Source organism: Rhinoderma darwinii, unplaced genomic scaffold, assembly GCF_050947455.1.
Source record: "Rhinoderma darwinii isolate aRhiDar2 unplaced genomic scaffold, aRhiDar2.hap1 Scaffold_739, whole genome shotgun sequence".
In the NCBI taxonomy this organism is placed as follows: domain Eukaryota; kingdom Metazoa; phylum Chordata; class Amphibia; order Anura; family Rhinodermatidae; genus Rhinoderma; species Rhinoderma darwinii.
In genome coordinates, this window is record NW_027464301.1 from 148,871 (window position 1) to 171,451 (window position 22,581).

At 44.7% G+C, this 22,581-nt stretch overlaps 1 protein-coding gene across 1 annotated transcript in view; it reads left to right on the plus strand.

Moving 5' to 3' along the window:
- The window catches only part of LOC142730027 (uncharacterized), a 119,894-nt gene that overhangs the window by 25,071 nt on the left and 72,242 nt on the right, over nucleotides 1-22,581 (plus strand). The window contains exons 7-9 of the mRNA XM_075849338.1: nucleotides 6,107-6,325; nucleotides 14,955-14,993; nucleotides 18,613-18,663. Coding sequence (XP_075705453.1) covers nucleotides 6,107-6,325; nucleotides 14,955-14,993; nucleotides 18,613-18,663 — 309 coding nt within the window. The remainder of the gene's footprint in view (nucleotides 1-6,106; nucleotides 6,326-14,954; nucleotides 14,994-18,612; nucleotides 18,664-22,581) is intronic.

Consider the following 22,581-nt stretch of genomic DNA (forward strand, 5'->3'; position numbering starts at 1 on the left):
CCAATCGGAGTCCACGTCTCATGTTCCCAGTGCAGGTTACAGAATTAAAGCTGAGCTGTGATTGGTTGCTATGGACACAACTATTTCTGTTAGACTGCTGTCATGGAGAGGCAGGGACTGCTCATATTCCCCATTATATACAGAGACATCTTTATACTTGTCTGTGTAGTGAATGGTGGACACTATGCAGGGGCGTAACTAGGGAAGACTGGGCCCCATAGCAAACTTTTGACTGGGGCCCCCCCCTCCCGGTAACCAACGGCGCCACAACTCCCGCCTTCCCGACAATGAACACTTATCAGTTCTACGGGTCCACTGCCTTCAGGGCCAGGTCGCAATTGTGACTACTGCGACCTCTATAGCTACACTGCGACACTGGGCTGCAATATACAGCTGAGATCTGCTGAGTATGGGTGCGCTCAGCTCGTTCCATACTTCCCCATGATGGCTGCTACGTACATTTACGTGGCATGTCATTAGGGTGTTAAAGGGGTCCTCTGGACATTTCTTATTGATGGTCTATCTTTATGATAGGTTATCAATATTAGATCGGCGGGGGTCCAACTCCCAGAACACCCGCCGATCAGCTTTTTTGGAGGGGCCGTAGAACTCGTCGCCTTGGCCTCTTCAGTGTTTACCAGGCACAGCGCCGTACACATCGGTAGCAGCTGCACCTGGGATTGCAGCTCAGTCCCGTTCACTTGAATGCGATCCCAGGCACAGTCGCCCCGTGTGTGTGTGGTGTTGTGCTTGTTAACTGGGAAAAGTCAGACGACCGCTATGGTCCCATCAATCACGGACCCCCACTGATCTGATATTGATGGTCTATCCTAAGGATGGGCCATCAATATAAAATGCTCAGAGGACCCCTTTCTTTAATGTAATGTGTGTGAAGTTTGAAGTTATATAACTTGGCAGAGGGCAGGGCCAGGCAGGCATCAGTATATGTGTTAGGGTATGTTCACACGACAGCGTCCGTAACGGCTGAAATTACGGGGATGTTTTCAGGAAGAAACATCCCCGTAATTTCAGCCGTAACGGCATGTGCAGGCGCTTGAACGCCGCGTCCATTACGGGCGTAATTGGCTTCTATTCATTGGAGTCAATGAATAACGGCTCCAATTACGGCCAAAGAAGTGACAGGTCACTTCTTCTACGCGGGCGTCTATTTACGCGCCGTCATTTGACAGTGGCGCGTAAATATACGCCTCGTGTGAACAGACAAACGTCTGCCCATTGCTTTCAATGGGCAGATGTTTGTCAACGCTATTGAGGCGCTTTTTTCGGACGTAATTCGGGGCAAAAAAGGCCGTATTACGTCCGTAATTAGTGTGTGTGCACATACCCTGAGGGGGAATTCACTGAGTTTTTCAGCATGCTTTTTGACGCGGAAAAACGTGTAAAAAAACAGACGGAAACGGATGTGTCTTTTCCAGCGAGCGAGCTAAAACCGCTCACGGGAACAAGCGACTTGCCCCTATCTCCGTGCGTTTACGTCTCTGACCTCCCATTGACAATAAGAGGCAGAGAAATTTGCCTGCGGCGCTCAATGTCCGCCTCCAAAAAACGCAGCAAAAAATACGGCAAACGGCGTGCAGGCATGTGAAAATCTGACTCAAAATTACAGAAGGAATTTTTAGGCTGATTTTTCTGTCTGCAAAAAAATCTGTGTGAACAGGACCTTAAGGCTTCAGTATAGGTGTTAGGGGGAAAGTGCCTCCCATTGAAAACCATGAAATTTTTCCTGCGAGCAGTAAAAAACGCCTGCGGGTAAAAGAAGCGTTAGGCTATGTTCACACTGAGTTTTTTGCAGGAAGAATATCTGCCTCAAAATTCCGTTTGGAAGTTTGAGGCAGATTTTCCTCTGCCTGCACGCCGATTTTTGCCCGCGGCCATTGAGCGCCGCCGGACATAAAACACCGCGAAATACGCTTTCTCTGCCTCCCATTGAAGTCAATGGGAGGTCAGAGGTGTTAACGCCCGAAGATAGGGCATGTCGCTTCTTTTTCCCGCGAGCCAGTTTTACTGCTCGCGGGAAAAAGACGCCGACGCCTCCCATGCATTTTTTGCTGCGTTTTTCTGTCCACGGCCCGATGGCCGAAAAACGTCACAAAAAAACGCAACGAAAAACGTGGGAAGTGTTCAAAATATGCCTCAAAATTCCGGAAGGAATTATGAGGCAGATTTTTCTACCTAAAAACTTTTCCCTTCTCCCATGAACTTTTTTATTTTATGTACCTGTCCTCTGCAGTCTGCACGTCCTCCGGCCGTCCTCTGATTGTCCTCCGCCCGTCCTATGGGATGCTAGTTCTCCGGCAGTCCTGAGTCCTCCGCCCATCATATGGGATGCAAGTACTCCGGCAGTCCTGGCTCCTGACTGTACTGTCCTCCGCCCGATGTCTCGCGCCATTCGTTTAGCTCCGCCCCCTGTCCTCTCCCCTGCCTTAGCGCTCCTCCTACCACGTATCGCCGTCCTATTCCACTGTGTGTGGAGGAGGAGTCGGACTATCAGTGGAGTGCACAGTGAATATCACCGGGCCCCCGGACCCCCCCCCCCCCACGGCTGTCACCGGGGCCCCCCCCGGATGCCTAGTGTAACGTTAGGGACGGGATGCTACTAGTAGGCATTAGGGGGCCCGTGCCTCCATGCCTGGCACATAATGTAATGTGCCTGACTATCAAGGCGACACGGGCCCCCCCATGCCCCGGGCCCCGTAGCAGCTGCTACTGCTGCTACTGTGGTAGTTACGCCACTGACACTATGGAGCTACAGATGATCACAGAGAAACATCTGGAAATGAATGGAACCAATACTGTGATCCCAGTCCCTATAACTGTCTCCTCGGGGGACTTGTCCCTGTCTGGTGCCGTCAGCCATTTTTATATAGACAGTTATGGCTTTAGTTATATATCTTATATCAGGTGAATTTATGTCATATTATGGGAGGAGCTGAGAAGACGCAGCTCCGATTGAGAAATCCAAGACGCCCCCGACACAATGACACGTCCAGACTTCTCTAGTGGATACATATTTATATGGGAAATAATATAATGTCCCCGCACTTCATCCAGCGAATAGCAGCGTGTCCATAAATGACTGAAGTATTATATAGTAGTATTATTTATAATGTACTGTCCTATATACCGGCCATATATCCACCACCAGTCCATCCATTATCAGTCCATCCACCCATCATCCATATATCATCCATCATCCACCCATCATCCACACATCATCCCCCCTCCCTTGTACATACAATCCAGTGCTATGTTATTTATGGCTTCTGTATTATTGGGATATATGAGGGATTGTCGGGGATATATCTGTGTTATAATAAGTATATATAACCCCACAATTACATTGTATAGAAATAATGTCATTGTCTCCTCATCTACAAGGTTTCGGGAGCCGAGGTGGAGAACATTTCCTCTATATAGAATTGGATTGGCTGCTCGGCCTGGTCCTGTCCCTTTAAATAATATTTGCTGCTGCTTAAGATGTCACGGAATGTTGTGAATGTTGGCTCCGCCCCCGCACATTATGACATCACTCAGATTATATAAGGAGCTGCTGAGCCGACACTCCATTGAGGGTTGTAGTTGGTGTAAAGTAAGTCCGCTCTGTGTTCAGCTCCTGTTGAGTATTTTATTTTCTTCTACTGTTTCTCTTTCTCTCCTCTATTCTTCCTATATCTCCTCCATGTAATATTCCACTGTCTGCCATGGTAACGCACCGTCACCCTGTGATCGCGTCATGAGGGTGCCGTTGGGCTGGCATTGGTTATACGTCCAAGACCAGAGTTATCTCTGATCTTGGCCATTGCATTGGGATGTTGGCTGTATATTACCATCACTGTGCCGTAATAGTAGAGACATTTACAGGAATAACCGGCTAAATGTGAAATGCTATTACAATGCGGTAAAGGATTAAAATATGGCATTCTGCCTAATGCCATATGTAGGAAACCCCAGTAGCACAGGGGTCCAGTAGGTAAGGGGCCTACTGTCACCTAAAAAGCAGCTTCCTACTGTTAGATTACATGTAAGGGACGGTGCTGATGAGTTTCATGGCTCAGAGTTACTGGTGGATTGTTAGAGAGACATAAGGGGGTGCGTATAAGGGGCACGTTATTGCACAGCGGCCTCCTGCAGCCCGTGCCTGTCACTATGAAGCCCCTCTGACATGGTATTAGTTACATGACCCCCATGCATCATTTACTCTGAGCATTCAATCGGAATCCATATTATATGAGATAGTACACGTGCCGGGTCAGTACACAGGACACAACCATAGGCAAACTTATTAAGACTACTATTAGAATAAGGAATATTATTGGGGTTGGGTTACACTCTTGTGCTGGACATTATAGCACATGACACCATTATAAGGCCATGTTCAGACGTGGCAGAGTTTTTCCGCTGCAAATGTTGGTGAAGATTTGGGGCAATCACGCAACGAATCTGCACCAACATTTGCATATTTGACAGGTAATTCAGACGTTGCAGATATCACAGCGGACTTGACACAGATTTCAGTTTTTGCATTGCAAAGGCTAAAATCCGCAGTGAAATTCCGCTTCTTCTCCGCAATGTAATGAGCATGCTGCGGAGGGAAAATTCTGCACCGCAGGCTAATTTCCGCACCGTTATTTTCTGCAACGTCTGAACTAAATTTCCTAAAAATGTATAGAAAGAAATGTAAAAAACGGCTGCTGCAGAATTCCACTGCGGACTGTCCACAGCGGAATTCAACAGCAATTCAGCCACGTGTGAATGTGCCCTAACATGGAGCTACTGTATCTGGATTATTATACTGTCATGGGTAACACAATATGAGTGTGAATATTTCTATGTACATCCATGTATCAGGTACAAGATGGGCATGGATGACTGGGTACTGAGGGTTCTGGTACAGGTTGGGTATTGGTAATGTGATGGTTGGTCAATTTGCTTATATTCTCTGTATTAAATTACATTATGAATTATCAAGCATGCCAAATTACGAAGATATTTATTCTCCACTTTTCCTCTACATAGTTCTGCCTGAGTCTGCAAAAATATGTTATTATTGTGTATTATTCTTATATCCTTCAAAATGTTCAGATGGCTGTCTGGCTGAACGCCTGGACATAAAGTGCAACTATTTCTCTTCATCTTATGTACTCCCTCTATGGGAAAGAGCAGCTAACACCACTCTATTGTATGCTTGCCTCCCGATGCAATTCTGATGTCAGCATTTTAATGATGAATTATAATAATGCATTTGAAATATTCTCATAGTATGCTATTGGCTGAATAAGAGTTAGGGTACGTTCACACGGCTTATTTTCAGAAGTTTTTTGGGCTGTAAATGCCCCGAAAAATGGCTAAAGATACAATTTCAAATATCTGGCCATTGATTTCAATGGGAAAAACTGTGTTTCGTTCCCACGGGGCGGTTTTTATGCGCCATTTCTAAAAATGACACGTAAAAAAATGCCTCGTAAAAAAGAAGTACATGTCACTTCTTGAGCCTTATTAGGAGCCGTTTTTTATTGACTCAATAGAAAAACAGCTCCAAAAATGTCCTTAAAAAAATACATAAAAAAACGCATGATGCATAAAAAACTGCTGAAAATCAGAGGCTATTTTCCCTTGATAACAGCTCCGTATTTTACAGCCGTTTTTGCTTTGCCGTGTGAACATACCCTTATTGTTACATTGCCTCTGATTGGTTAACCTCAAGCCTACACCCCTTTTGAATGATATTATAATTGAGTTTGGCAATAAACCTCAGAGGAGTATTTTGAGCATATCAGCAGCGTCTGTGTGATTTATTCTTCTTCACTCATATCGAAATGAAATCTCCTGATTAGGATGCTGGATGAAGTGCCTGGCGTGAGTGTCTGTTGGAACTCTCGTCTAAATTTCAGTCTAATATATTTTGAGCCATTGACTTCCACAACAGTAACAATGAATAGGTCTTGTACATTTTGAGGTGCAGGGTGGGGATGGTTCTAGTATAAAATATTGGCAAAAAAAGGTCACAGTAGTTATTAATGATCCTTAATAATAAGTCTATAGAATATGTCCTGGATTCTCACTATCTTTTTTTATTCTCTAATAGGATGGAGAAGGATCAGGAGATGAAGATTGTGAAGGAGGACGAGGAGATAAAGACTGAGGAGGAGAAGATAAAAATTGAAGAGGAGAATGAGGAGGAGACAAAGATTGAAGAGGAGAAGAGTGAGGAGGAGCCAAGGATTGAGGAGGAGGAGAATGCAGAGTTGGGAAATAATGAGGAAAAGATAAAGAATAAGGATGAAGAAGAATACTGGGATGAGATGTATGTAATGTAGGATCCCTGGTGATGGGCAGAGTTGTATAAATCAACATTTACATTCCAAATCACAAATAATATTTAAACTCAACGGATGATTTACCATCGTAATTCCCCAAAAACTACCTGAAAATGTTTTGGCCCCATGCACACGACCGTATTTTTGTCCACCCGTAAATACTGACGTAAATATGGGTCCTTGGTCACCCGTATTCCACCCGTATTTACGGGCACGTTTTCGCTGCAAAATTACACTGCAGTAATCGGCAGCCCCTTCTCTCTATCAGTGCAGGATAGAGAGAAGGGACAGCCCTTTCCGCAGAAAAAGTAAAAGAAATTCATACTTACCCGGCCGTTGTCTTGGTGACGCGTCCCTCTCCTGAAATCCAGTCCGACCTCCCTGGATGATGCGGCAGTCCATGTGACCGCTGCAGCCTGTGATTGGCCTGTGATTGGCTGCAGCGGTCACATGTGCTGAAACGTCATCCCAGGAGGCCGGACTGGAGGAAGAAGCAGGGAGTTCTGGGTAAATATGCACGTCTTTTTTTTTTTTTACAGGTTGATCTATATTGTGATCGGAAGTCACTGTCCAGGGTGCTGAAACAGTTACTGCCGATCGTTTAACTCTTTCAGCACCCTGGACAGTGACTATTTACGGACGTCGCCTAGCAACGCTCCCGTAATTACGGGTGCACACACGTAGTCACCCGTAATTACGGGAGCCCCATAGACTTCTATGGGCCTGCCGGTGCCGTAATTACGGCCTGAAATAGGACATGCTCTATATTTTTCAACGGCACGGGCACCTTCCCGTAAGCATACGGGGAGGTACCCGTGGCCAATAGAAGTCCATGGGCCCGTAAAAACGTGCCATAATTATGGCCCGTAATTACGGGCGTTTTTACGTTCGTGTGCATGGGGCCTAAGGATGAAGAAGAATACCGGGATGAGATGTATGTAATGTAGGATCCCTGGTGATGGGCAGAGTTGTATAAAACAACATTTACATTCCAAATCACAAATAATATTTAAACTCAACGGATGATTTACCATCGTAATTCCCCAAAAACTACCTGAAAATGTTTTTCATTTTTTATACCATACTATATAAGCCCAACCTACTTCAACCCCTTCCCGCCGCAGCCCTTTTTCAGATTTTAATTTTTGTTTTTTCCTCCCCACCTTCCAAAAGCCATAACGTCTTTATTTTTCCATCAATATAGTACTATGAGGGCTTGATTTTTGCGGGACAAGTTGTAGTTTTTCGTATCACCATTTATTTTGCCATATAATGTACTAGGAAATGGGAAAAAATTATATGTGGGGTAGAAAAAGAAAAAAAACAGCGATTCCTCCATTGTTTTTTGCGTGCCGTTTTTACGGAATTCACTGTGCAATTAAAACAACACGTTAACTTTATTCTGTGGGTCGATACGATTACGGCGATACCAAATATATATAGTTTTTTCTATATTTTACTACTTTTACAAGTAGAAACCTAGGTGTAAAAAAGAAAATGTATTTTGTGTCAGCAAATTCTGAGAGCCATAACTTTTTTATTTTTCCGTTGATTAAGTAGTATGAGGGCTTATTTTTTGCGGGATAAGCTGTAGTTTTTAATAATACTATTTATCACTTTTTATTTCATTTTTTGTGGGAGATTAGGTGACCAAAAAATAGAGATTCTGGCGTTTACAATTTGTTTTTTTTACGGCGTTCACTGTGCGGGTTAAATAATGATATATTGTAATAGTTCAGACTTTTACGGACGCGGCAATACCAATTATGGTTATTTATTTATTTTTTTACTATGCTCTAGGGGGAAAATGGGAAAAGGGTGTTTTTTTTAACTTTTAATACTTTTATTTTTGTTTACACAAAAAAAAAACTTTATTTAACTCATTTTTACTTTTTTTATTAGTCTCCCTAGCGGACTTCAACCAGCGATCGTTAGATCGCTTGCACGATATACTGCAATACTAATGTATTGCAGTATATCGTGATTGTGACAGGCCACTATTAAGCCCTGCCGGAGGCTTAATAGGTGTACAAAGATGGCGGACCTGGGGGCCTTCATTAAGCCCCCAGGCAGCCGTAGCAACCATCACCCCCCCACAATTGCGTTGCGGGGGGCGTGATGAGCTGTTAGAGGGGGTCGCCCCCCTCTTTCTAATTATTTAAATGCTGCGGTCTCTGTTGACCGCGGCATTTAACCAGTTAAACTAGCGGGATCATGCTCGAGCGCGATGGTGCTAGTTACCCTGAGCCCGCTCCATACTTCCCCTACCCGACTTTGGCGTATGGATACGTCAAATGTCGGGAAGCGGTTAATGGGTCAAAACCAGGACTATTAGCATGGCATGAGAAACCCCTTTTACCCTTTCAGGACTGAGCCATTGTTTGCTTTTTCATTTTAGTTTTTCACTCCCCGCCTTCCAAGAGCCATAACTTTTTTATTTTTCCGTCAATAGAGTGGTGTGAGGGCGTATTTATATTTTGTGGGAGTAGTTGTACTTTTTACTGACACTTTTTAAAGTACCATATACTAGTCCTTCTCAATGAATTAGAATATCAAAAAGTTAATTTATTTCAGTAATTTAATTCAAAAAGTGAAACTCATATATTATATAGATTCATTACACACAGAGTGATCTATTTCCAGCATTTTATTTTTAATGTTGATGATTATGGCAACAGTTAATGAAAACCCAAAATTCAGTGGGTCAGAAAATTAGAATATTATATAAGTTCAATTTAAAAAATGATTTTTAATACCGAAATGTTGGCCTACTGAAAAGTATGTACAGGATATGCCCTCAATACTTGGTCGGGACTCCTTTTGCATGAATTTCTGCATCAATGCAGCGTGGCATGGAGGTGATCAGACTGTGGCACTGCTGAGGTGTTATCAATGCGGCGTGGCATGGAGGTGATCAGCCTGTGGCACTGCTGAGGTGTTATCAATGCGGCGTGACATGGAGGTGATCAGACTGTGGCACTGCTGAGGTGTTATCAATGCGGCATGGCATGGAGGTGATCAGCCTGTGGCACTGCTGAGCTGTTATCAATGCGGCGTGACATGGAGGTGATCAGACTGTGGCACTGCTGAGGTGTTATCAATGCGGCATGGCATGGAGGTGATCAGCCTGTGGCACTGCTGAGCTGTTATCAATGCAGCGTGGCATGGAGGTGATCAGACTGTGGCACTGCTGAGGTGTTATCAATGCAGGGTGGCATGGAGGTGATCAGCCTGTGGCACTGCTGAGGTGTTATCAATGCGGCGTGGCATGGAGGTGATCAGACTGTGGCACTGCTGAGGTGTTATCAATGCGGCGTGGCATGGAGGTGATCAGCCTGTGGCACTGCTGAGGTGTTATCAATGCGGCGTGACATGGAGGTGATCAGACTGTGGCACTGCTGAGGTGTTGTCAATGAGGCGTGGCATGGAGGTGATCAGCCTGTGGCACTGCTGAGCTGTTATCAATGCGGCGTGGCATGGAGGCGATCAGACTGTGGCACTGCTGAGGTGTTGTCAATGCGGCGTGGCATGGAGGCGATCAGCCTGTGGCACTGCTCAGGTGTTATCAATGCGGCGTGACATGGAGGTGATCAGACTGTGGCACTGCTGAGGTGTTATCAATGCGGCATGGCATGGAGGTGATCAGCCTGTGGCACTGCTGAGCCGTTATCAATGCGGCGTGACATGGAGGTGATCAGACTGTGGCACTGCTGAGGTGTTATCAATGCGGCATGGCATGGAGGTGATCAGCCTGTGGCACTGCTGAGCTGTTATCAATGCAGCGTGGCATGAAGGTGATCAGACTGTGGCACTGCTGAGGTGTTATCAATGCAGGGTGGCATGGAGGTGATCAGCCTGTGGCACTGCTGAGGTGTTATCAATGCGGCGTGGCATGGAGGTGATCAGACTGTGGCACTGCTGAGGTGTTATCAATGCGGCGTGGCATGGAGGTGATCAGCCTGTGGCACTGCTGAGGTGTTATCAATGCGGCGTGACATGGAGGTGATCAGACTGTGGCACTGCTGAGGTGTTGTCAATGAGGCGTGGCATGGAGGTGATCAGCCTGTGGCACTGCTGAGCTGTTATCAATGCGGCGTGGCATGGAGGCGATCAGACTGTGGCACTGCTGAGGTGTTGTCAATGCGGCGTGGCATGGAGGCGATCAGCCTGTGGCACTACTGAGGTGTTATCAATGCGGCGTGGCATGGAGGTGATCAGACTGTGGCACTGCTGAGGTGTTGTCAATGCGGCGTGGCATGGAGGCGATCAGCCTGTGGCACTGCTGAGGTGTTATCAATGCGGCGTGGCATGGAGGTGATCAGCCTGTGGCACTGCTGAGGTGTTATCAATGCGGCATGGCATGGAGGTGATCAGACTGTGGCACTGCTGAGGTGTTATCAATGCGGCATGGCATGGAGGTGATCAGCCTGTGGCACTGCTGAGGTGTTATGGAAGCCCAGGTTGCTTTGATAGTGGCCCTCAGCTTGTCTGCATTGTTGGGTCTGGGGTCTCTCATCTTCCTCTTGACAATACCCGGTAGATTCTCTATGGGGTTTAGGTCAGGCCAGTTTGCCGGCCAATCAAGTGCAGTGATACTGTGGTTATTAAACCAGGTGTTGGTACTTTTGGCAGTGTGGGCAGGTGCCAAGTCCTGCTGGAAAATGAAATCAGCATCTCCATAAAGCTTGTCAGCAGAGGGAAGCATGAAGTGCTCGAAAATGTGCTGGTAGACGCTGCGCTGACTCTGGAATTGATATAACACTGTGGACCAACACTGCTGCCCAGTGGTCCAAAGTCCGGTCTTCAGATGAAAGTAAATTTTGCATTTCATTTGGAGATCACGGTCCCAGAGTCTGGAGGAAGAGTGGAGAGGCGTCAATCCAAGTTGCTTGCGGCCCAGTGTGAAGTTTCCATAGTCAGTGTGTCATCTGCTGGTGGAAAATGGTTCGGAATGCACTAGATCCAGGTAGGTGCACGAATAGGGTCCCAACCCAATCGTATTGTGAAAAGTATTCGGCACACTGAGTCGTAGGTAATGGATTCTTGAAATTTTTATTATGTTTGATGCCAAGGGTTAGGTGCAACGTTTCGGTCAAATGACCTTCGTCAGGCACTATAAGTATACAGAATATTTATACATTGGTATATTAGCATCATATTCGTACATTGGTCAAAAGTTGAGTAAAACATAACGTAAGTAAGGAAAGTAAATAAATAAAAAACAAAATAAATCAAAGAACAGAATTGTGCATTGAAATATCACAGAATAAATCAAGCAAGAACAGTATGAGTGTACGGACGACATCCTTGTCCCAAGCACAATAACGTAATCAGGTATGCAGCAATATAACGAGTTCTTCATATAGGCAGCATAAACAGTTCCACAGAGGCTGTGTTTAACAAATAGAGATATCCATACATAGCTCATTAAGGAAAAGACAGGGGTAAAGCAGTATCTCCTGTTGTCAAACAGGTACATCGCTAAGGGTAACATAGTAACCTCATAACATGGTAATAAAGTGGTAATAAAGTGTGACAGGCTTCCATGGTCTGCAAAGGCTATCAGTCTAGTGCTAACTAGCATAACATCAGCTCATAGTTGTAATGTATTGAGTGCAGAGTTGTTGTCAAGCCTACCTTGTTACCCTGGTTTCTGGTATGTCCAGACGATCGGCGCTGTGGATACGAATGGCGGAATTCCGCTTCTTTTTGGCACTAAAATGGGGGATCTATCGTAGGTTTAAATATCCCTGAGCGGGGCGGGCAGTGGGCGTGTCCCAGCGCGCGTATGGTTATTGACGTCACGCCATGGGCGTTCTGCTAATCAGAGGACACTCGTGTCCTCTCCTGTCAAACCCTGCCTCTCCTTAATCTGATTGGTCCTTGCTGTCCTTAGTAACGCCTATATGTTATCGAGCGTGAAGGGAATCCCTGCTGTAGGCTCTCGGCTGCAGCCATTTGTTATAGAATTGCATGGCGGCGGAGATCTTGTACATGCTATATTGTATAATAAAAAGTTCTACAACCTCTCAATATCATTTATGCATCAATATCTTACAGTTTTCAATATCTCTGCTTGCTGTCTCCAATAGATGCACTATGTGCCGTGCCAGAGACGTGTTAAAATGTGGGGAAACGTAGATGATATATATGCTTCTATACTTAGGTAATATCTTTGGAGAGCCTGCATTAGGGGGACAGTGTTTCTCAAACATAATATATTACAGGAGGTAACTAGTGATAGTTTGTCATAGTTGTCGTTTTTAAAGACTTATTAATCCCTTAGCGATGTACCTGTTTGACAACAGGAGATACTGCTTTACCCCTGTCTTTTCCTTAATGAGCTATGTATGGATATCTCTATTTGTTAAACACAGCCTCTGTGGAACTGTTTATGCTGCCTATATGAAGAACTCGTTATATTGCTGCATACCTGATTACGTTATTGTGCTTGGGACAAGGATGTCGTCCGTACACTCATACTGTTCTTGCTTGATTTATTCTGTGATATTTCAATGCACAATTCTGTTCTTTGATTTATTTCGTTTTTTATTTATTTACTTTCCTTACTTACGTTATGTTTTACTCAACTTTTGACCAATGTACGTATATGATGCTTATATACCAATGTATAAATATTCTGTATACTTATAGTGCCTGACGAAGGTCATTTGACCGAAACGTTGCACCTAACCCTTGGCATCAAACATAATAAAAATGTCAAGAATCCATTACCTACGACTCAGTGTGCCGAATACTTTTCACAATGTCATCTGCTGGTGTTATATCGAATCTATATAATATATGAGTTTCACTTTTTGAATTGAATAACTGAAATAAATTAACTTTTTTAAGATATTCTAATTCTTTAAGAAGGACTAGTAATGTACTGAAAAACTGAAAAAAATTATTTACGGGCTGAAATTGGAAAAAAATGCGATTCCTCCATTGTTTTTTGGGTTTTGTTTTTACGGCTTTCACCATGCGGTAAAAATGACAACTTAACTTTATTCTGTGGCTCAATAAGATTACGATGATACCAAATTCATATAGGATTTATATATTTTAACACTTTTTTTAAAAACTATTTGTTAAAAAAAAAAATTGCTTTACCACATTCTGAAAGCCAGAACTTTTTAACAACTGAGCGGTGTGAGGACTTATTTTTTGGGAGAGAAGCTGTAGTTTTTATTGGTACCATGTTTTGTACATATACATTTTTGATCACTTTTTATGATTTTTTTTTAGAGAGATTGGCATTTCAAATTTTACATTTTTTACAGCGTTCACGTGCAAGTTCAATAAGCGTATATTGTAATAGTACAGACGCAACAATACCTATTTTGTTTATTTTTTTTATTTTTGACATTACTTCAGAGGGAAAAATGGGAAAAGGGGGCTTTTTTGATCTTTTAAGTTTTTGTTTTTTCACTAATTTCTTTATTTAAATTTTTGTTACACATTTTATTAGTTCCCCTAGGACCATGTATTGCAATGTATTGTCGATTTTACAGGCCTCTCTTAAGCCCTGTCACAGGACGGGCTTAACAGAGGCAGAGTGAAAGCAGACCTAGGGGCCTTTATTAGGGCCCTGGGCTGCCATGACAACCATAAGCACCCTACGATCGCGTTGTGGGAGGAAGACGAGGTGTCGGACGGGGCCGCTCCCTCTCTTTAAACTTTTTTTTTTACCGGAGCATTTGACGGTTTACACGGGCAGGAACATTGCGATCGCTGTTCCTGGCCGTTAGTACTGGGTGTCAACTGTAATACACAGCTGATACCCACAGCATATGGAGTGGGCTCAGCGCGTGAGCCCCCTCGATACATCACCTTCAGCCCCACGACGTGCTATTACGTTGTGCTGCGCAAAGGGGTTAATACCCTAGACCACAAAGGAAGTTACCCCTTCACTACCTGGAATTTAACATTCGATGGCCTATTCTTAGAATGTTTGATCTGTGTGGGTCTGACTGGGGTCTAATCTGCACAGAAACGGCCCTGTACATATGAGTATGGCTATGCCTTACAGGAAGGAGATGCCTTGAGCTGTAGTACCAGGCACAGTAGATCATATGGACGAGCCCCTGTGCCTGAGTAAACAGTAAACCATATGCAACGTTCCTGATAAGGACGGCTGTACTTGATAGAGCCGATGTCCCTCGATTGGTGGTAGTTTTAAAGTTTGGGGCTCCACGAATCAAACTGTAATGACATAACTGTATGGTGATGTGGGGGTATTATTCAGTTAGTGTATGGTGGTATTCACTGTATGGGGGTATTATTCAGTCACAGAAAGAAGTAGGCATTGATAGTAATGAAAAATGCTTTTGCCTCCTGGGGTGTGGAGGCTTTATGAAAAAAATGTTCTAGACACAACCCTGTTTTTATGTAGGATCCCTTTTGACATCACCACTCACGTTTTCCCATCAGGCAATCAAAGCCCAGGGAAAATATACCATATATAAAAGCTGCAATCTGATTGGTTGCTATGAGAAACTCCTCCTCCTTGTATCGACTGTTTCGTATATTATAAAAGAGAACAATAGTATATTTTATATTCCTTTCAAGAACAATTATGTGTAATATTGGTATTTTTTTTTATTTCTTAAACAGTTGGAGGAAGAAAGTTGAGGAGACGGAGGTGTATTTCTGGTAATTATCTTATTGAATAATGAGCCTATTTCTCTAGTGTTGGATATAGGAATCTTCCATGTAGATGATATATGAGTAATCCCGGGGTGAGTGCTAATATGTCTACATAAAGGACGATAATACGGTATCATCTATGGGAATATATATATATATATAGATTCCATTATTTAAGTGTGTTTATCTAGGAGAGACATATTATACTAGTATAGAAAGCTCGTTACACGGGTTTGCTAGTAAAAGGAATGATAAGTATTTATAATTGTGCTCTTTGAGAACGACGTTCTTCATTACAGGGTCGTCTTACTTCAGGGTTTTGCCTTCTTAACGCCTTGTTTTGGGAAGTGGTTTCTCGTTGTTCCTGGCGTTCCTCTGCACTCATAGTTGCTCTTCTTATTCTCTGAGCCAAATATATATATATATGATGATTATCAGCATTGTGCCTTTTATAAGTGAGCATGATCACACGTAGCAGCTGAGGGACAATCCTGATAATCAATATATATTATTGGATAACTCTAATGTAAAGAATTGTGTCCTGGTATTTTTTTTGAGATATGGGAATTGCATGCACAGTAATTCCTTAATTACTCCTAAAAATAAGAAAATCTTGAATCAAATCAAAAATGATTGACAAAAATCTAGATTTTATTTTTTGGGAAAAATCTACCAGCTCTACACCCAGTGATAACTCTGAGTACAGATAATGTAGATGTTACATGCAGTCCTATGTAACACCACAGATAACACAGTGATAACTCTCTGAGTACAGATAATGTAGTAGTGTCACCTGCAGTCCTATGTAACATCACAGATAACACAGTGATAACTCTCTGAGTACAGATAATGTAGTAGATGTCACCTGCAGTCCTATGTAACACCACAGATAACACACATTGATAACTCTCTGAGTACAGATAATGTAGTAGATGTCACCTGCAGTCCTATGTAACACCACAGATAAGACACAGTGATAACTTTCTGAGTACAGATAATGTAGTAGTGTCACATGCAGTCCTATGTAACACCACAGATAACACAGTGATAACTCTCTGAGTACAGATAATGTAGTAGATGTCACCTGCAGTCCTATGTAACACCACAGATAACACACATTGATAACTCTCTGAGTACAGATAATGTAGTAGATGTCACCTGCAGTCCTATGTAACACCACAAATAAGACACAGTGATAACTTTCTGAGTACAGATAATGTAGTAGTGTCACCTGCAGTCCTATGTAACACCACAGATAACACACTGTGATAACTCTTAGTACAGATAATGTAGTAGATGTCACCTGCAGTCCTATGTAACACCACAGATAACACACAGTCATAACTCTGAACACAGATAATGTAGTAGATGCACACACAGAAATATATACACTTACAGATACAGGGGCGTTGCTAAAGAGCCCTGGAGCAAAAATTCAGCTTGGACCCCCTACTCCTTCCCAACAGCACTAGACCCCTGCGCACACCTTACCCAGCCACCTTGCACGACAGACCCCATGAATGCCTCCACAGTATAATGCCTCCCATAGCTGACCCCACAGTATAATACCCCCATAGCTGCCCACACAGTGTAATGCCCCATAGATGCCACCACACAGTATAATGCTCCCCATAGCTGCCTCCACAGTATCATGCCCCCCCCCCCATGGCTGCCCCCACAGTATATTGTGACCCATAGCTGCCCCATACAATATAATGCCCCCCATAGAGTATAATGCACTCCATACAATATAATGCCCTATACAGTATAAAGCCCCCTATTGCCGCCACATACAGTATAATGCCCCCATACAGTATAATGACACCCATAGCTGCCCCATGCACTATAATGTCCAATATAGTATAATGCCCCATAGCTGTCCCATACAGTATCATGCCCCCCATTGCTGCCACATACAGTATAAAGCCCTCATAGCTGTCCCATACAGTATAATGCCCCCATACAGTATAGTGCCCCCATACAGTATAATGCCCACCATAGCTGTCACATACAGTATAATGCCCTCCATATAGTAAAATACCTCCTTAGCTGTCCTATACAGTATAATGCCCCCATACAGTATAATGCCCTCCATTGCTGCCACATATAGTATAATGCCCCCATACAGTATAATGCCCCCTATAGCTGCTCCGTACAGTATATTGCCCCCATACGGTATAATGCCCACTATAGCTGCCCCATTCAGTATAATTCCCCCATACACTATAGTGCCCTACATAGCTGCCACATACAGTATAATGCCCTATACAGTATAATGCCCCCTATATCTGCACAGTACAGTATAATGCCCCCATAGCTGTCCCATACAATATAATGCCCCATACAGTATAATTCCCCCCTTAGCTGTCCTATACAGTATAATGCCCCCATACAGTATTATGTCCTCCATTACTGCCACATACAGTATAATGCCCCCATACAGTATAATGCCCCCCTATAGCTGCCCCATATAGTATAATGCTCCCCATACAGTAGATTGCCCTCCATAGCTGCCACATACAGTATAATGCCCCCTTAGCTGTCCTATACAGTATAATGCCCCACACAGTATAATGCCCCCCTTAGCTGTCCTATACAGTACAATGCCCCAATACAGTATAATGCATCCTATAGCTGCCCCACACAGTATAATTCTCCCCATACAGTATAATGCCCTCTATAGCTGCCACATACAAAATAATGCCCACATACAGTAAAATGCCACCTTTAGCTGTCCTATACAGTATAATGCCCCCCATACATTATAATGCCCCCATAGAAGTCCCATACAGAATAATGCCCCCCATACAGTATAATGCCCTTTCAGCTGTCCTATACAGTATAATGCCCCCATACAGTATAATGCCCCATATAGCTGCCCCATAGATTTTAATGCCCCCATAGCTGTTCCATACAGTATAATGCCCCCATATAGTATGATGCCCCCTCAGCAGCTACCATATGAGCCCCCCTCCCATACCCAGTATAATGCCCCCATATGTACATACCTAATAGAAAAATAATAACATAATTACTTACCTATCCCCATTCCCACGATGGGTGGAGAATCCTTCTCCTCCGGTCTGTGCTGTGAGTGACTCACTACATCGCGCCTGCCTGCGCCGAGCCGCTCGCGGCACAGTGAATACTGGAGCAGGACTCCAGCATTGCACTGAACTGTATTTGCGTCCTGAGGACGCAAATACAGTTGGAAGAGCGGTCAGCACTGGGTGGCAACAGGGCCCTGCGGGCTCCACAGGCTTGGGGGCCCGGTCGCAGCTGCGACCGATGCAATCTCTATAGCTACGCCACTATACAGATACATATATAGGCACTTAGACACACACACACACACACACACACACACACAAAGACACACAAAGACACACATACCCACATACTGGAATTTATACACACACAAACACTCAGACTCACAGACAAATGGAGGCACAAACAACAGACAGACTGAGCACTCACATCTCCTTCCTCACAGGCTTCTTGCAGGTCGGGCTGCGGGCAGAGCTAACTGTGCCTCGGACACCACATCCTTGCCAAATATGATAGATGATTTTTTTGGTAGGTTTCAGTTTTGTTATTCTAACTGGATTTGTATTTTCTCTTCCAGGCCATCAGGATATGGAGATGATCCTTTTTGGATTACCCTTGAGGAAATACCGTAAGTCTGTAGAACAAAAAGGATTATATTTTTCCTGTCAAAATGACGGACACTTCGGCGGAACCCAGCTGACCCATTAAAAGTCAATGGCGTCTGCAGGGCACCACTGGTATTCTTAGTGCAATAGATCCAGCATGGTGGTATTATTCAGTCACTACATGGTGGTATTATTCAGTCACTGCATGGTGGTATTATTAAGTCACTCTATGGTGGTATTATTCAGTCACTGTATGGTGGTATTATTTAGTCACTGTATGGTGGTATTATTCAGTCAGTGAATGGTGGTATTCAGTCACTGTATGGAGGTATTATTCAAATACTGTATGGAGGTATTATTCATTGACTGTATTGAGGTATTATTCATTGACTGTATGGAGCTACTATACAGTCACTGTATGGTGGTATTATTCACTTACTGTATGGAGTTATTATTCATTTACTGTTTGGAGCTATTATTCAGTCACTGTATGGTGGTATTATTCAGTCAGTGTATGGTGGTATTATTCAGTCACTACATGGTGGTATTATTCAGTCACTGCATGGTGGTATTATTAAGTCACTCTATGGTGGTATTATTTAGTCACTGTACGGTGGTATTATTCAGTCACTGTATGGAGGTATTATTTAGTCACTGTATGGAGGTATTATTTAGTCACTGTATGGTGGTATTATTCAGTCACTGTATGGTGGTATTATTCAGTCACTCTATGGTGGTATTATTCAGTCACTGTATGGAGGTATTATTCAGTTAGGCGGAATTCACACGACAGGGTTTCCCGGCCGGGTGCCGGCCGTTTATAAATCGGCCGGCACCCGGCTGCATTAGGAACAATAGACCCCTAATGGGGCTATTCACACGACCAATTTTTTGACGGCCGGGACATGCCCTATTTTCGGCCGGGTACCCGGCCGCCCGGCTCCCATAGAAGTCTATGGGGCCGGGTAATACACGGCCATCACCGGAATATGTCCTGAGTGATGGCCGGGTCTACCGTCGCACGCGCACTCTCTCTCCTCCTCCTCACAGTGTAGAGTGCAGAGGAGGAGGTTCTTTTTTTGCTCCCTGTAGGAGTCGAAATCCCCAATCCCCGGTCGGGGATTCCGCTACAGGAGAAGTGCGTGACTACACTGTCCATATATGGACACAACGAAGTCACTCACTTCTGCAGCGGAATCCCCCGACTCTATGGCCGGGGATGCCTCTACAGGAGAAATAAGTGACTACACTATCCATATATGGACACAGCGATGTCACTCACTTCTGCAGCTGAATCCCCGACTCTATGGCCGGGGATTCCGCTACAGGAGAAGTGAGTGACTACACTGTCCATATATAGACACAGCGATGTCACTCACTTCTGCAGCGGAATCCCAGACTCTATGGCCGGGGATTCCGCTACAGGAGAAGTGAGTGACTACACTGTCCATATATGGACACAGCGATGTCCCTCACTTCTGCAGCGGAATCCCCGACTCTATGGCCGGGGATTCCGCTACAGGAGAAGTGAGTGACTACACTGTCCATATATGGACAGTGACGTCACTCACTTCTGAAGCGGAATTCCCGACCTGTGGCAGGGATTTCCTCTCCAGGAGAAGTCAGTGACTCCACTGTCCATATATGGACATCGAAGTCAGTGACTTCTCCTGGAAGGGGGGGATGGGTGCAACCTACAGGGGGCTGTGTGGCATCACCTACAGGGGACTTGGTGGCATCACCTACAGGGGGCTTGGTGACACCACCTACAGGGGGCTTGGTGGCACCGCCTGCAGGGGGCTGGGTGGCATCGCCTACAGGGGGCTGGGTGGCATCGCCTACAGGGGGCTGGGTGGCATCGCCTACAGGGGGCTGGGTGGCATCGCCTACAGGGGGCAGGGTGGCATCACCTACAGGGGGCAGGGTGGCATTGCCTGCAAGGGGCTGTGTGGCATCGCCTGCAGGGGGCTGTGTGGCATCGCCTACAGGGGGCAGGGTGGCATCGCCTACAGGTGGCTGTGTGGCATCGCCTACAGGTGGCTGTGTGGCATCGCCTACAGGTGGCTGTGTGGCATCCCCTACAGGGGGCTGGGTGGCATCACCTACAGGGGGCTGGGTGGCATCACCTACAGGGGACTTGGTGGCATCACCTACAGGGGACTTGGTGGCATCACCTACAGGGGACTTGGTGGCATTACCTACAGGGGGCTGTGTGGCATCACCTACAGGGGGCTGTGTGGCATCACCTACAGAGGGCTGTGTGGCATCACCAACAGGGGGCTGTGTTTCATCACCAACAGGGGGCTGTGTGGCATTACCTACAGGGGGCTGGGTGGCATTACCTACCAGGGGGGCTGTGGCATTATCTACAAAGGGCTGTGTGGGGCAAAAAATTGAAATGAAAATCATCCGATTTTAAAACGGACAGGGAAAAAAACGGATGCAAATCGGGTCCAAATCGGCCGGTAAAAACGGAAACTCGGCCCGGAACGGATGCAAACCGGATGCAAACCGGCCGGGAAAATCGGCCAAAAACGGCCGATTGTCCCGGCCGACACTCGGACCCTGTCGTGTGAATGAGGCCTTAGTGTATGGTGGTATTATTCTGTCAGTGTCTGCAGCTATTATTCAGTCAGTGTAGGGGGGTATTTTTCAGTTACTGTATGGTGGTATTATTTAGTCACTGAATGGTGGTATTATTTAGTCACTGCACGGTGGTATTATTTAGTCACTGTATGGAGGTATTATTTAGTCAGTGAATGGTGGTATTATTCAGTTACTGCATGGTAGTATTATATAGTCACTGTATAGAGGTATTATTTAGTCAGTGAATGGTGGTATTATTCAGTTACTGTATGGTAGTATTATATAGTCACTGTATGGTGGTATTATTCAGTTACTGTATGGTGGTATTATTCAGTCACTGTATGGTGGTATTATTTAGTCACTGTATGGTGGTATTATTTAGTCACTGTATGGAGGTATTATTCAGTCGGTGTATGGTGGTATTATTCAGTTACTGCATGGTAGTATTATATAGTCACTGTATGGAGGTATTATTCAGTCAGTGTATGGTGGTATTATTCAGTTACTATATGGTGGTATTATTCAATTACTGCATGCACACCTTACCCAGCCGCCTTGCACGACAGACCCCATGAATGCCTCCACAGTATAATGCCTCCCATAGCTGACCCCACAGTATAATGCCCCATAGCTGCCCCTACACGGTATAATGCCCCCATAACTGCCCACACACAGCATAATGCCCCCATAGCTGCCCACACAGTGTAATGCCCCATAGATGCCACCACTCAGTATAATGCCCCCCATAGCTGCCTCCACAGTATCATACCCTCCATGGTTGCCCCCACAGTATATTGCGACCCATAGCTGCCCCATACAATATAATGCCCCCATAGAGTATAATGCACTCCATACAATATAATGCCCCATACAGTATAATGCCCCCTATTGCCGCCACATACAGTATAATGCCCCCATACAGTATAATGACACCCATAGCTGCCCCATGCACTATAATGTCCAATATAGTATAATGCCCCATAGCTGTCCCATACAGTATCATGCCCCCCATTGCTGCCACATACAGTATAAAGCCCCCATAGCTGCCACATACAGTATAATGCCCCCCTTAGCTGTCATATACAGTATAATGCCCCCATACAGTATAATGCCCCCCTTAGCTGTCCTATACAGTATAATGCCCCACACAGTATAATGCCCCCCTTAGCTGTCCTAAACAGTACAATGCCCCCATACAGTATAATGCATCCTATAGCTGCCCCACACAGTATAATGCTGTGTATGTAAGTGTTTTACTGTGTGTTTACTAGTGTATGTAAACCAACTACACTGTGTGTTAGCTCAAAAAATGGCGACACACAGTGTAGGAGGTTTGACCGTTCAATCCCCTCGTT